Raw genomic sequence first — 12,442 nt, 5'->3', positions numbered from 1 at the left:
AACAACACACGGGAAATCGGAAGGGAAAATCAGCTGGAATCCACGGAAATCCTCGACGGGACTATATTTCTTTACTTAGCTAGCAATTTATTGTCAGCTGCTGTTTTTCGCTCCCATCGGTTTGCTGTTAAACCGCCACCTTGGCGATGTCGGAGTCCTACGGTAAGCGGGCGGCGTTGTTGCGGAGGGGCCGCTGCTAGCTTGTTTCTTTAGCTGCAGGGAGGAGAAGGAGGCAGGTGTGTCGACAGGGCTTTTTCCCAACGAAAACACACATAGCTTCCAGGCTAACCGAGCCACTTACAAAGCGACTCAAGTCTCTAAGCAAAGCTGTCAGTCTAAATAGATCATACGGTCGAGTTTACCGTGGCGGTTCTTATGGATCAAACTGACCTTTTAGGCTTTACCTGCTTAGAGGTGAACAAAAAACCACAAGAATGTCCTATTTGGATGGATGATGGCACAGGGACACAATAGAGCCTTTAGAAATCTGTGAGTCTTCTTTTAAAAATTACGCTTTGTGTTGCTTTATTGCTTTATTTTATTCAGTTCATGCTCATCCATATATTTATTTAATGATTAACTAAATGCTGCGTCCTGACGGATCACAAAAAAACTTTTTGTGTTATATCTGCAAAACCTTTAGGCAGAAATGGGAAAACTTTACTTTCAAAAATGAAAATGTTAATAACAAGTCGCAGCGAAGGAAAACCCAAATGAAACAAAACCAGTTTGTTTCGTGCCTGTGGTTTTTGATGTGGCCCTGTTGGTCATAGGAGATCAGGCCACAGATCTGATGTGAGATCCCTCAGATCCTTCTGGACCTCCAGGCAATCCCAGACAGACAGGTTGATGTTAAGATCAAGACTCCAAAACATTTAGGAGAATCTGCTTTCCTGCAGTTTGCTTGATAGATTAGAACAAATGAACTCTTAGTCTAGATGAGATGTTGAATTAGAGCATTGGAGATTAGATTAGCATTAGAAATTAGATTAGCATTAGAGATGTTGAATTCAGAGCATTGAATTAGTTACTCATAATATTGCTGACATGGCTGCTGTTTATAAAGTTACTTTCAGCTGTTTAATGACCTGTTTAAGGTCCCTTTCAATTAAAGTACTGTGGAGTTACCGGTAATTAATGTATGGTTAACACTGAATGTTTATTATGTCAAACTTTAGTTTGGGAAATGATTACAAAGCGTCTTTTATCAGGGTTTTATTTAATCTGTAAGGCCTCTCAGATGGTATTGCATGATAACTGCTAGCCTTTACTTCACAGCATAAAGAACCTAGGCAACCTGGAAAGAGGAAGTAGTATTTGTGTACGACCAGTCGGAGCAAGCTTTTTATCACCCGATTCCTTTCTTCTTCTTTGTTTTTTTATATGATTTTTGTGACAAATAGTGTAGTTTAGGTTGAAAGCCATAATTATTGCCTGTATTTAAGCAAGTGTATGATTACAAAAATCCCTTTTTATTTGTATTTAGAAATGCTAAGGTGAAAGAGTAAATTAAAAGCACAGGAATGCTTCACACTCAACCAAAGATTGTTTGTAAAACTCCCAAATCTATTTACAGAAATGTAAAACCAAACATGACAAACAAACAGATGATTCTTTGTTTTTGCTTTTGTTTCCCAGGCCAACATTCTTGCTCCAAGGCAACAGTACTCTCACATGCAAAACATTGCAGAATATAAAAACATTTTCTTAAGGTTTTTTCTTTTCTATCTTCCATCTGCAGATTTCCTCTTTAAATTCCTGGTGATTGGGAATGCTGGGACAGGCAAATCCTGTCTGCTGCACCAGTTCATAGAGAAGAGATGTAAGTCAGAAACACGTGGAAGCGTTCAGCTACTCTTACGGTTTACTCTGTTTTCAGATTTCAAACTGTTTTGTTCAGTTTCTTAGGTCTATTAACTGAGATAGTTTCAAATAGTTTAATGACAACAGGACCTGCCTGTAAATTAATTTCATGTTCTTTTTCTTCCAGTTAAGGATGAATCTAACCACACGATTGGTGTGGAGTTTGGCTCAAAGATCATCAGTGTCGTCAACAAAACGGTCAAACTGCAGATCTGGGACACCGCAGGACAAGAACGCTTCAGGTGAATCACATCATTAACACGGAGGTTAAGCCTCCAGCCTTTATTACATCAGACCAACCAGTAACGACCATGAGCAACACATCTGGAAGATAACGTTTAAGAAGAAAAATAACACGGTGCATTAGAAAATGTTTGAAACAATAAATGATGTTGCTCTCGTCACTTGTGTTTGTACGTTCATTTGTCCCTCGCTTTAGGTTTGGAACTGACTTAGGATAAATGCATAAAACCATTTTTAATCCAGCATGGTAATCCATCCTGAGTTTAATCTGGTTGGGTAAAATGTTTTTTGTTTTACCTTCACAAACCTTAAACTCACCAGAAATCAGAGCTTCCAGAAGCGGAGTCGTCGAGCAGCGCTGATCAGCCAATCAGAAGCAGAGATGGAGTGAAAAAAGTGAGATGTTACCGTAGACAACCAATAATAAAAACAGACTGAATACTTTAACTTAAACTATATTCTTTAGACTTCAGGAGATCAAAAAGGCTATGAAGCTTAGAAATGTAAGCAATTTTCTTTAGGACACACGTGTCAAACCCGAGGCCCGTGGGCCAAATCCAGCCCACCATAGCTTTTTATGTGGCCCTCTAGATTCTAGACTAAACACCAAGTGTGCTTAAATGTTATGTTATCCATCAAATTAATGCAGTTTCTATCAATCAGTTCCTCCAGTTTCTTTAGAATTATCGTGGAAATTCACAGAAAATCAACAAACCCCCAGACTTTTTTGCGCTAATAATTGGGAGTTTATTGCAGATTTTTCTCAAAAATTGTCAAAATCTTTCTTACTTGTACTAAACAGCTGCCTCAGCCTTAATTGATGTCAGATTATAGTCCACGATCTATACAGCGAGTAATAAAAAGTCGCATTAGCTGCCATAAATAAATGCAAATATTTCCAAATTAGTACCACAGACGCTTTGATTTTTACTGTAAAAAAATCACAAAAAGAATCACAAAGTCCTGGAGGGTCTGAAAAGATGTTCAATAATATTTAATTTTAAGAATTCATTGCTATTTTAACAGTTTGTGCACAAGTTTTATCATTATATTCTGGCACAACCGGCCCTTTAAGAGCATTCAGGGTCCGGATTTGGCCCAAAACGAAAACAACTTTGGGGATCAATAAGAATAATCTATTCTGTTATTAATCTATTACTCCAGACATATTAACCTCTTTTTAAGGTTGTTATCATTTTCAGGGTTTCATATGAAATAAAGCACATTTGATATTTTAACACCATCAATATTAAGAGTCAGAACTAATCCTGGATTATTTCTAAACTTTCTGAAATCTGATTATTCGTTTTTGACTTCAGCTTGTTCAGGATGTGAAGAGTGGTGTTGTTTTGGGTCTGGCAGCAGCAGCTGCCATTTTGAAGCAAAATGCTTCAAAATGCAAAATGCATTCTGGATAAATTGATATCCAGAATCAGTCTTTGATCGTTTTCCTATGACTGGTGACGGTGTTTATCTGTTGATCTCAGTTAATCTCGGCGTCACCGCCTGCTTACTGACCGTGTGTCTGCGTCCGTCAGGTCTGTGACCAGAAGTTATTACAGAGGAGCCGCAGGAGCGCTGCTCGTCTACGACATCACCAGGTACCAGAACCGACCGAACCCAGTCGGAGGTCCGTTTCTGCAGCTTCTCCTGTTTACTCGTGTCCGTCTCTGCAGTCGGGAAACGTACAACGCTTTGACCACGTGGCTGAGCGACGCCAGGATGCTGGCCAGTCAAAACATCGTCATCATCCTCTGCGGGAACAAGAAGGACCTGGACGCCGACAGAGAGGTCACGTTCCTGGAGGCGTCGCGGTTCGCTCAGGAAAACGGTAGTGGCTGATTCAGAAAGCTTTCTGACCGAATTAAAAGCAGTCCGCGTCAATAAATCAATCCACAAGTCTTAAGTTCAGCTGCAGTTCAAAGTGTTGCACATCAGGAAAACGTCATAAACGCATCATATAGTCAACAGCTGAACATCAGGTGCGTCCAGACGTTTTGGATATGGACCAAAATTGTCAAGTCAAAATTACTCGCGAGAAAAGAAAATTTAAAAAAAATCAGGCAAATAAAGTAGACTCGATTTTTTATTTTTTTGTTGCTTTGTTTAGTTTTTTGTAGGAAAGGGAGGTCATTTGTTATAGATCCAAACCTTTAAAATAATTTAGCACATTTGTTCTATTAGAAGAAGGTTGTGTAGTTTTCAAATTGTTTAGGATTTGATTGAACTGATTTATTCTCAGCAGGATTTGGGTCTCTATCTGTGAAAACTCTTGCTATATTTATAAAAGTTAATAAACTAACTACAAGCTGATTTGGGCGCAGTAATGTTAGCTTTTCAGTAAAAGCTTCTAGATAGATGTAGTTCTACTTATTATAAAAATACGACTTACTTAACATTTTCCATTGCTATGTCAGCAATAATGTTACGCTGATTAAACATAAGAAGCTTAATGAACACATTTGTGTCATTCTTGAGTGCATGTGGGGGCCATTTCTGGCCCCTGGGCCTCAGGTTGGTCAGCCCTGCTCTACATGGTTTTATGTTACAGTTGGAGGAACTGAATGTGAGCAGATGATGTTTGACTCACTCGTCATGCTGTGCGCAGAAAACCAGAGGCTCTAATCTGTGAGTGTTTGTGTCTCAGAGCTGATGTTCCTGGAGACCAGCGCGCTAACGGGGGAGAACGTCGAAGAGGCCTTCGTCCAGTGCGCTCGCAAAATCCTCAACAAGATCGAGTCCGGTAGGAGTCCGACCCGTTCCCCCAACACAGACCGCAAATATTATTTCATCCAAGTCAGAGTTACATTTACTCAGTTACATTTACTGTATGTGAGTAACTTTTTTTGAACAAAATTACTTTTAGGAGTGTTTTTACTGTGCTGTACTTTTTGCTTTTACTTGAGTAACTTTATTATGAAGTATTTCTACTGAATGAAGAACAAACATGTTTCAATAAAACGTTAATCAGACTCAGACACACACCTGCAGTTTTTGTTAAAGTTTCATATTGGAAAAAAAAACTGATTTGGAAAATTTTTCTTTTGTCCGATTTTGTTATTTGTTTGCTACTTATATAAATTATTGTCATTTTGGTTCATTAAATACCAACATTTCTCACTTAACTTTATATTTTTTTCCATCTGATGATGTAAGTTTTACAAATTAAATGACTGATAATTTGATCAGTTACTCAGTGCTTCAGTGGACTCTTTACCAAATACATTTTCACTCTTACTTGAATAATTTCTTGGTCACTTTTAACTTTTACTTGAGTAAAAATATGTTAAAGTAGTGCTACTCTTACTTGAGTACATGTTTCAGTCTACATGTATTCATCAGCAGCTGAAATGGCCTCGTTTTGTTTCTTCTTCGTTATGTAAAATCAACTTGCCTCGGTTCTTCTCGGCCGTCTAACGTTTCCTCTGCTGTCTGGTCGCCTCTCTGGCTCTAGGGGAGTTGGATCCAGAGCGGATGGGTTCAGGCATCCAGTACGGCGACGCGGCGTTGCGACAGCTGCGCTCTCCGCGCCGCGCTCAGCCGCAGGGCTCCCAGGACTGTGGCTGCTAGTGGACTTCGTGCAATTCACGACATGAAGGTGAAGAAGTTTAGAGAACCAGAGGTTTCCAAAGGAAATCAGTACATAAAGTCATTAATTACTCCTTCATTAAAACAGGAGTTCAGATTTAGTGATGCAATAATGTAATTATGGGTACATTTAATTATTTTATTCTATCTATTATTTTGACAAGTAATTGATGAATCAGTTTTTAAAAATTGACACATACAGCATATTTTTTAATTTAACCACTTGAGCCTATTTTATGCAATATTAAAAATACATTAAAATGCAACTAAACAAATACGTTTCTGTTTTTAAATAAGAAAATAAACATTTTATTGCTTAAAGTGCAACAGCACAGCATTTAGTTTTAGCACAGGATACATCTACATTTAAGAATTTGAACAGGTGAGGCTAAAATGCCACTTGAGGAGTTTTGAGTATTTACAGAAAAATATTTGTTTTTCATCTTAAGTGCAAAATGTATTTAGTTTTTGTACGTTTTTGTTTTAATTAATAGTCTGAATATCTCATTCTTTCAGTAAAATATCCTTTTTGGGGTCTCTACACTCTGGTTAACAATTAATTGATTAGTAAATTAGTTGACCATAACTTTGATAATCGATTAATCTGATTAATCGATTCAGTTCTAATTTATTATAACAGAATTTACACTTTGAGATGTTTATCAGTGCATTCATAATCATAACGTTTCAGATATTTCAACCTGGAGATTTGAATACAAACGTACATTTTGAGTACAAGATGCCACAATAACTTGATAATCAATTACCATAATCTGATTAATCGTTTCAGCTCTAATCTATTATTACAGAATTTAAATTTACTTTGAAATCCTAATGTTGGCATTTACAGTCATAATGTTTCAGATATTACAACCTGGAGATTTGAATACTATGATACATTTTGAGTACACGATTACTTCATATGTGTTTAATCACAATTAATTGTTTCAGCTCTAATTTATTTCTCACCTTTTTGTTAACCTTGACTGCCTCATAATTCATCCTTTATGTTTTTTTAAATTGCATTGTTGGTTGAAAATGTTTGCTTATTCACCCAGTGTTTCTGTGTGGGGCAGGTTTATAAAGACCTGAAGAAGAAGAGCCATGGAGAACCTAACAGTGTTGGGTTCAGGTTGCTGGCTGGTGACCCCTCCCATGACCTTTGCACGGACCCTTCAGAGTCTTTATTTTCATTTCTGCATGTGCAGAGAGCTGAGAAGTCCTCCTGGCCCTCTCCCCTCCCTCAGACCGGCCATCTTCCCAGCAGTCTGCTGCTTTACTGGACCAAAATGGCCCCCGACCATCCCACCCAGGATGCTAAACGTTTGCATGATTCTCTCCTCACGGTCACACTGTATTCCCTCTGATGCAGCCTGGACTCCACCTTTACTCCATTTAACATGACTAAACAAGATTTGACTGGATAATTTGTTAGTAAAATAGGTTGGTGTTTTGCTCCAGCTTGGATGTGGATGAATTAATGCAAACCAGACGACTTTATCATCGACTCTGTGGCATGGAAACCAAACTTTAACCCCCCTGAACTACTGTTCTCTCTTTGTTTCCCTCTCTGGTTTAAACACTCCACTAAACGTTGCCCTCATTAACACACCCTCAGCTAACACACCCTCCCTTCCTGCTGCCTTTCTTGCATTAATTCCCCTGATTTCCCTTTTTTCGCTGTACAGAGTTTCTGTAAATAGAGACCGACGCATGTTCTCCCAGATGGAGTGTTTTATTATAGCTGATATTCCATCTGTGTTACATTAGAAATCATATTCAGCATCATTTTATGCTCCACTGTATATTTAAAAACACTGGCTCCTCGTGCTCCGTGTGTGAAGGACGGGTCACCATTTTAACGGCTGTGTAACACGTTTGTCCTGCAGCCAGTGAAGTGGCAGATCTCTCACTAATTGTTGCTTGTTTACATGAAAGTCTGACTGATGCTAACCAATCACAGCTGCAGTCTGGATCTTATCTGTTGTGTGCTTTATTTATTTTAACCTTTTAAGGCTAACATGTCACTTTGCTTCAGTTATCATCTTCCTAAGTAGCTTAATTAAAGCCATGATAAGCGACAGAACTCTAAACTTTTCCATCACGGTTCAAACTAGAGCAGCTTTTCAGATCTAGTCTGTGAAATACGACGGCGGCTTTCGCTGTTTCACGTCTGGATGTCGTCATTTTGTGTTTTGTTTGTTTTTGTCACCAGATTCTTTCGTTTCCATGTGTGTCTGTTTTGTCATGAATATCATAGATTTTTAATTTATTAATTTATGATAATTGGCATATGTTTTTGAAATAAAACAAATACATCACCGGACATTTGTTTTTGGTTTTTTATTTCTCTACGGCTTCCCTTCAGCTCTCAGTGAAGGAAACACTTCAGTATTTAGAGTCAAAGATTTATTTATTTGAATCCTTCATATTCTAATTTGAAAATCATCCAAAAGTTCAGTTTTGTCTAATTTGATTCAAAAAGTGAAATTGGTATATTCTGATAGATTTATGACATACCCTGCTATATTTCAAGCAATAATGTTTGGTTATTTTTATGATCAAATCATCACAAATTAAAAACCTCCCACTAGATCTCAGTGGGAGATCCACATTTTTTCCTTCCACTAAGCTTTCTATAAATATCCTTGGAAACAGACAGTTTTTAGCAGCTCAGCCTCTTCATGAAGCTGTCAGGCCAGCAGTTTTTCCTTATTTCTGTGAGTCATGACATTTAATTTTAGGATTAAAAAATGCTTTTTTTTAATGGTTTTATATGATATTAAAATTTTGCACATATTTTTGTATATTTTAGGTTTTCATAAGCTGTAAGCAGAGGATCCAAAAACTACTGAAGTAAGAGCAGAACTACTTTGACATATTTTACTGAAGTAAAAAGCAACCGTCTAAGAAATTACTCAAGAATAAAAAAGTATTTGGTAAAAAGGTAACTCAATTACTAACTGATCAAAACAATTCTTTAATAGTTCATAATTACATCATTAGCTGGACCAGAATATTAAGCTATTTTTAGTATTTTACGGACCAAAATGAAAATAATTCATATTATTAACATGATTACAAAATAAAATCAGGCAAAGGAAGACATTTTCCAAATTATTTTTTTCACTTTCATCATTCAGTGAAGTTACTCACCCTGGATATCTGATACTTTATAATAAAGTAAAAAACACATTGTAGTAAAAATACTCCTAAAAGTACCAATAAGTTCCTCAAGTAGTTCCTATTCGCCAATTCTGGCTAGTGGAAACAATCTGTGTAATAAATAAATCTCACTTCCACCTCTTTCTTTATTTGGATTATTAAAATAGTCAATACTGATATTTTTTAAAATCAAACTGTTTTATTTAGATGAACCTGAACAGAAAAAACATGTTTTCATTTATTTCCTTTGCTTTGCTCATTACAGGCTCGGTCACAGATGTTTAATTTAAAGATTTAAAAGGGTAAAAATGATCAGATTTAAAATCTTTGCTGTTTTTTAAAGTGTGATTTTAAGAAGAGGTTGGTATATTTTGATGCTGCCAGTCACAAACTCAACAATTTGCTAGAAAAATGTTTCACTAAAAGCTTCACCTCACTTGACCCGACGTTCATCTTTAAGTCATTTAAATGTTTGTAAAATTGTGTGAAAAACAGAACAAATTGTGAAAGTGTTACAGTGGAAACCGAAACGATAAACATTTCCTGTTTCTCTGCATTTATCCGAGAACATGGAAAATCAACTGATTGTTTTTAAAGTGAAATGCTGCACATAATAATTACAAACTAATAATGAACATGATGACACAAAAATAAAGAAAAAGAGAATAAAACCGTCTTCCCGCCGTTTCTAATGTTTAACTTCTGTTAAATATTTTATCAAAAGCAAAATATAGTTTATATTTATGATAGATTTCAAGTGTAATCATGATTAAACAGTTAATGTGACAATACAAACAGCAACCACAAATATAAAATATTAAAAAGTAATTACAACATTTCATATTAACAGAAGTAAACTATGAATATTTACATGTTTTTTTCAGTTTTCTTTTTGGCTTCAAAGCATTCGGTGACAGAAATCTCAGACTATAATCTCTGGACTGGATCTAAGCTAACCGTATCTCACATACTACACTGATTGTTTTGGTTTTTCTGGTCAAAAAAAAAAAGTCACACATGTGGAAGAAGATCTACAGTGACCCTGATTAACACCTAGTTGACAGAGTAGAAAACGTTTTACAATCTTTTAGTGTATTTTAGATTTAAAGGACGCAATCTGCCTGAAGTTAAGCCAGCAGTCTTAATTTATGAACAATAACCAGATGAAGAAAGACAACAACAAAAAAGAGTCAGAAAAAAGAATAAAATCCCTTAAAGGTCAAATCAAAGATGGTGACGACAGGAAATGTTTCACAATTTCAAGGAAGCAGGTCTGAGTCTGAATAATTTGTGAAAAGATGTTTAAATAAAACCAGGTGTTCCTGATGCATTCTGGGTATTTCTCCTGCAGACGGAGGAAACTTTCTGTCTCTTTTCTCACCACGTCCAGGACCAACATCGTTACAAGTTGTAATTCTGACGCTTTGAGAAAATCCTGGAGCGAAACAGAGAGAGAGAGAACAGAGAAGGGAAATTAGTGAACGGTTTGCAACAGGAAAACAAAATCCAAACTGTTTATATTTTCTTTATCATAATCCAAGTTAAACCGCAATAAACAGATTTAGACGCTCTGCAGGTTTTATTACAAATCAGAAACATCACAGACATGATGCTAAAGTTAAGTTAGTTTAGTTGTTGAAAGATTTCTGAGGTTTGATAAGTTGTGTGCAACATTCAGAGTTTAATAGTAACTAGTTACATTTAGTTGAGTTACATTTACTTGAGTTACATTTTGGAAAAAAAAGAGGTACTTTTGGGAGTATTTTTACTACGCTGTACTTTTTACTTTTACTTCAGTAATTCTATTACAAAGTATTTTTACTCTTACTTGAGTAAAATGTCTGGATTTTCTACCCAGTGAATGAAGAACAAACATGTTTTAACCTAAAATTCACCAGACAAAGACACCTGCAGTTTTGTTTACTGAAAAACACTGATTTGAAAAAATATTATTTTGCATAATTTTGTTATTTTTGTTACTTATATGAATTATTGTAATTTTTGTCTTTAAAATAACCAAATTTCTGCTTAACTTTCTATTTTGTTCCATCTGATCATGTAGTTTCCGTATATTAACTTATTGATAATTTGATCAGTTACTCAGTACGTGAGCAGACGTTTAACCAAATACTTTTTTACTTTTATTTAAATAATTTCTGGCAGTTTTTTTTATTTTTACTTAGGTAAAAATAAGGTGCTGCTCTTAGCTGAATACAGTTTCTGGGTACTCTGCCCACCTTGGCTACGTTTTCAGGTTTTCCACACAAACTAATCTTACTTAATTTCTTTTTAATTGTGTTGATCAAGGCTCAAACTTGTTTTCAAACATTATCCAGTTCGTGAATGATTTCAAGGTGCTTGTTGTGGCAGAATGTATCAATAAAACCCATTAAACTTAAAATATGAATAAATATCCGTCTCCAGATTGGATAAGTACTTCCTAACAGATAAATAATGTTGAACATCTTTTGACCCTGATGTAAATCTTGCAGAATGCATATAAAAACTGCTTTAATTTGATTGATAAATTCATATTTTAATGTTATTTTGAAGGTTTTCTAGAGGGACACATAAAAAAGTAACAGCGGCTGGATTCCAGTTTGATGTAGATAATGAGAATATCTAAATGAGTCAAATTTATTAAAAATACATTCAGTTAGTGAATATTAATCATTTTAAAGAGACAGTCTGTTATTGCAGTTGATCAAATATGTGTGATTGTTTGTTTCCCTCTGAGTTGAGACATATTTTTATTTGACATTTTGGCTGCTCATTTTTTTGTTAATACAAGTTTTATTTTGTTGGATGGAAAATAAATACGTTTTTTCAAAAATAAAAATTGGGACTTCTTTGCGGAAGAAAAATTATCGTTTAGAAAAAGTTATTAGAAAATTAGTTTATAGATTGATGGAGGGAAATCAATATTTGAATCATCTATGATCAGATTAAAACACAGATCTGATTGGTTCTGAGAGGAAAACAGGGCTGTGTGGGTGAGGAAGAGGCAGATGGATGAAGAGCTGCTCACCTTGACGTCAGGGTGAGTCTGCAGGCTGGGGACTGCAGCGCCTCCTGCTGGTCCTCCTCCTTCTTGGGAATAAGAATTAAAACCCTAAACTAAGTCAAACCTGTTCACTTTATTCTTGCTATATGCACCGTGTTCCAAATTATTTTTAATGATATTTTCTCAGATTTTGGAGAAAAAAGCATTTTGCTTTGCAAAGGCATTTCAACAGCTGCTCTCTTAATCCGATGAATTTGTCTAACAGAAACCTTCCTCATTTTGCCTTTAACTGTCAGAAATCTCTTCACAGTACGATGATAACGCTTCAGTTTTTGTTAAATATCTAATGCTGTCATACCTTGTCATACGGCACTACGCTATCTGATGATTTTCATCAGCAGAGAGATTCTTTCTCTTTCCCATATGGCTTAAAACCTGTGGCCTGCTTAATAATGTGGAACATCCTTCTTAAGTAGATTTCCTCTAATTGCGCTCACCAGACAAACTAATGAACCCAGCTCTCTGAAATTAATTATAGTGATTCAAAGAGCCCTGACACACAAAATCATCTATAAATGT

The 12,442-nt window shown here is 35.9% G+C and overlaps 1 protein-coding gene across 1 annotated transcript; it reads left to right on the top strand.

The window, feature by feature from the left end:
- Positions 1 to 8,779, top strand: rab4a (RAB4A, member RAS oncogene family). The gene is made up of 8 exons (XM_005804215.3): positions 1 to 162; positions 1,742 to 1,822; positions 1,991 to 2,105; positions 3,645 to 3,707; positions 3,783 to 3,937; positions 4,754 to 4,849; positions 5,561 to 5,704; positions 6,771 to 8,779. Exons 1-7 carry the CDS (start codon positions 147 to 149, stop codon positions 5,674 to 5,676), a joined length of 642 nt encoding a protein of 213 aa, XP_005804272.1. The 5' UTR covers positions 1 to 146; the 3' UTR covers positions 5,677 to 5,704; positions 6,771 to 8,779.
- Positions 8,780 to 12,442: the final 3,663 nt, after the last annotated feature.

The sequence above is a fragment of the Xiphophorus maculatus genome, chromosome 4 (assembly GCF_002775205.1).
Source record: "Xiphophorus maculatus strain JP 163 A chromosome 4, X_maculatus-5.0-male, whole genome shotgun sequence".
Lineage (NCBI taxonomy): Eukaryota > Metazoa > Chordata > Actinopteri > Cyprinodontiformes > Poeciliidae > Xiphophorus > Xiphophorus maculatus.
Note: the sequence above shows the minus strand (reverse complement) of the source record. Positions and strands in the feature narration are given on the sequence as shown.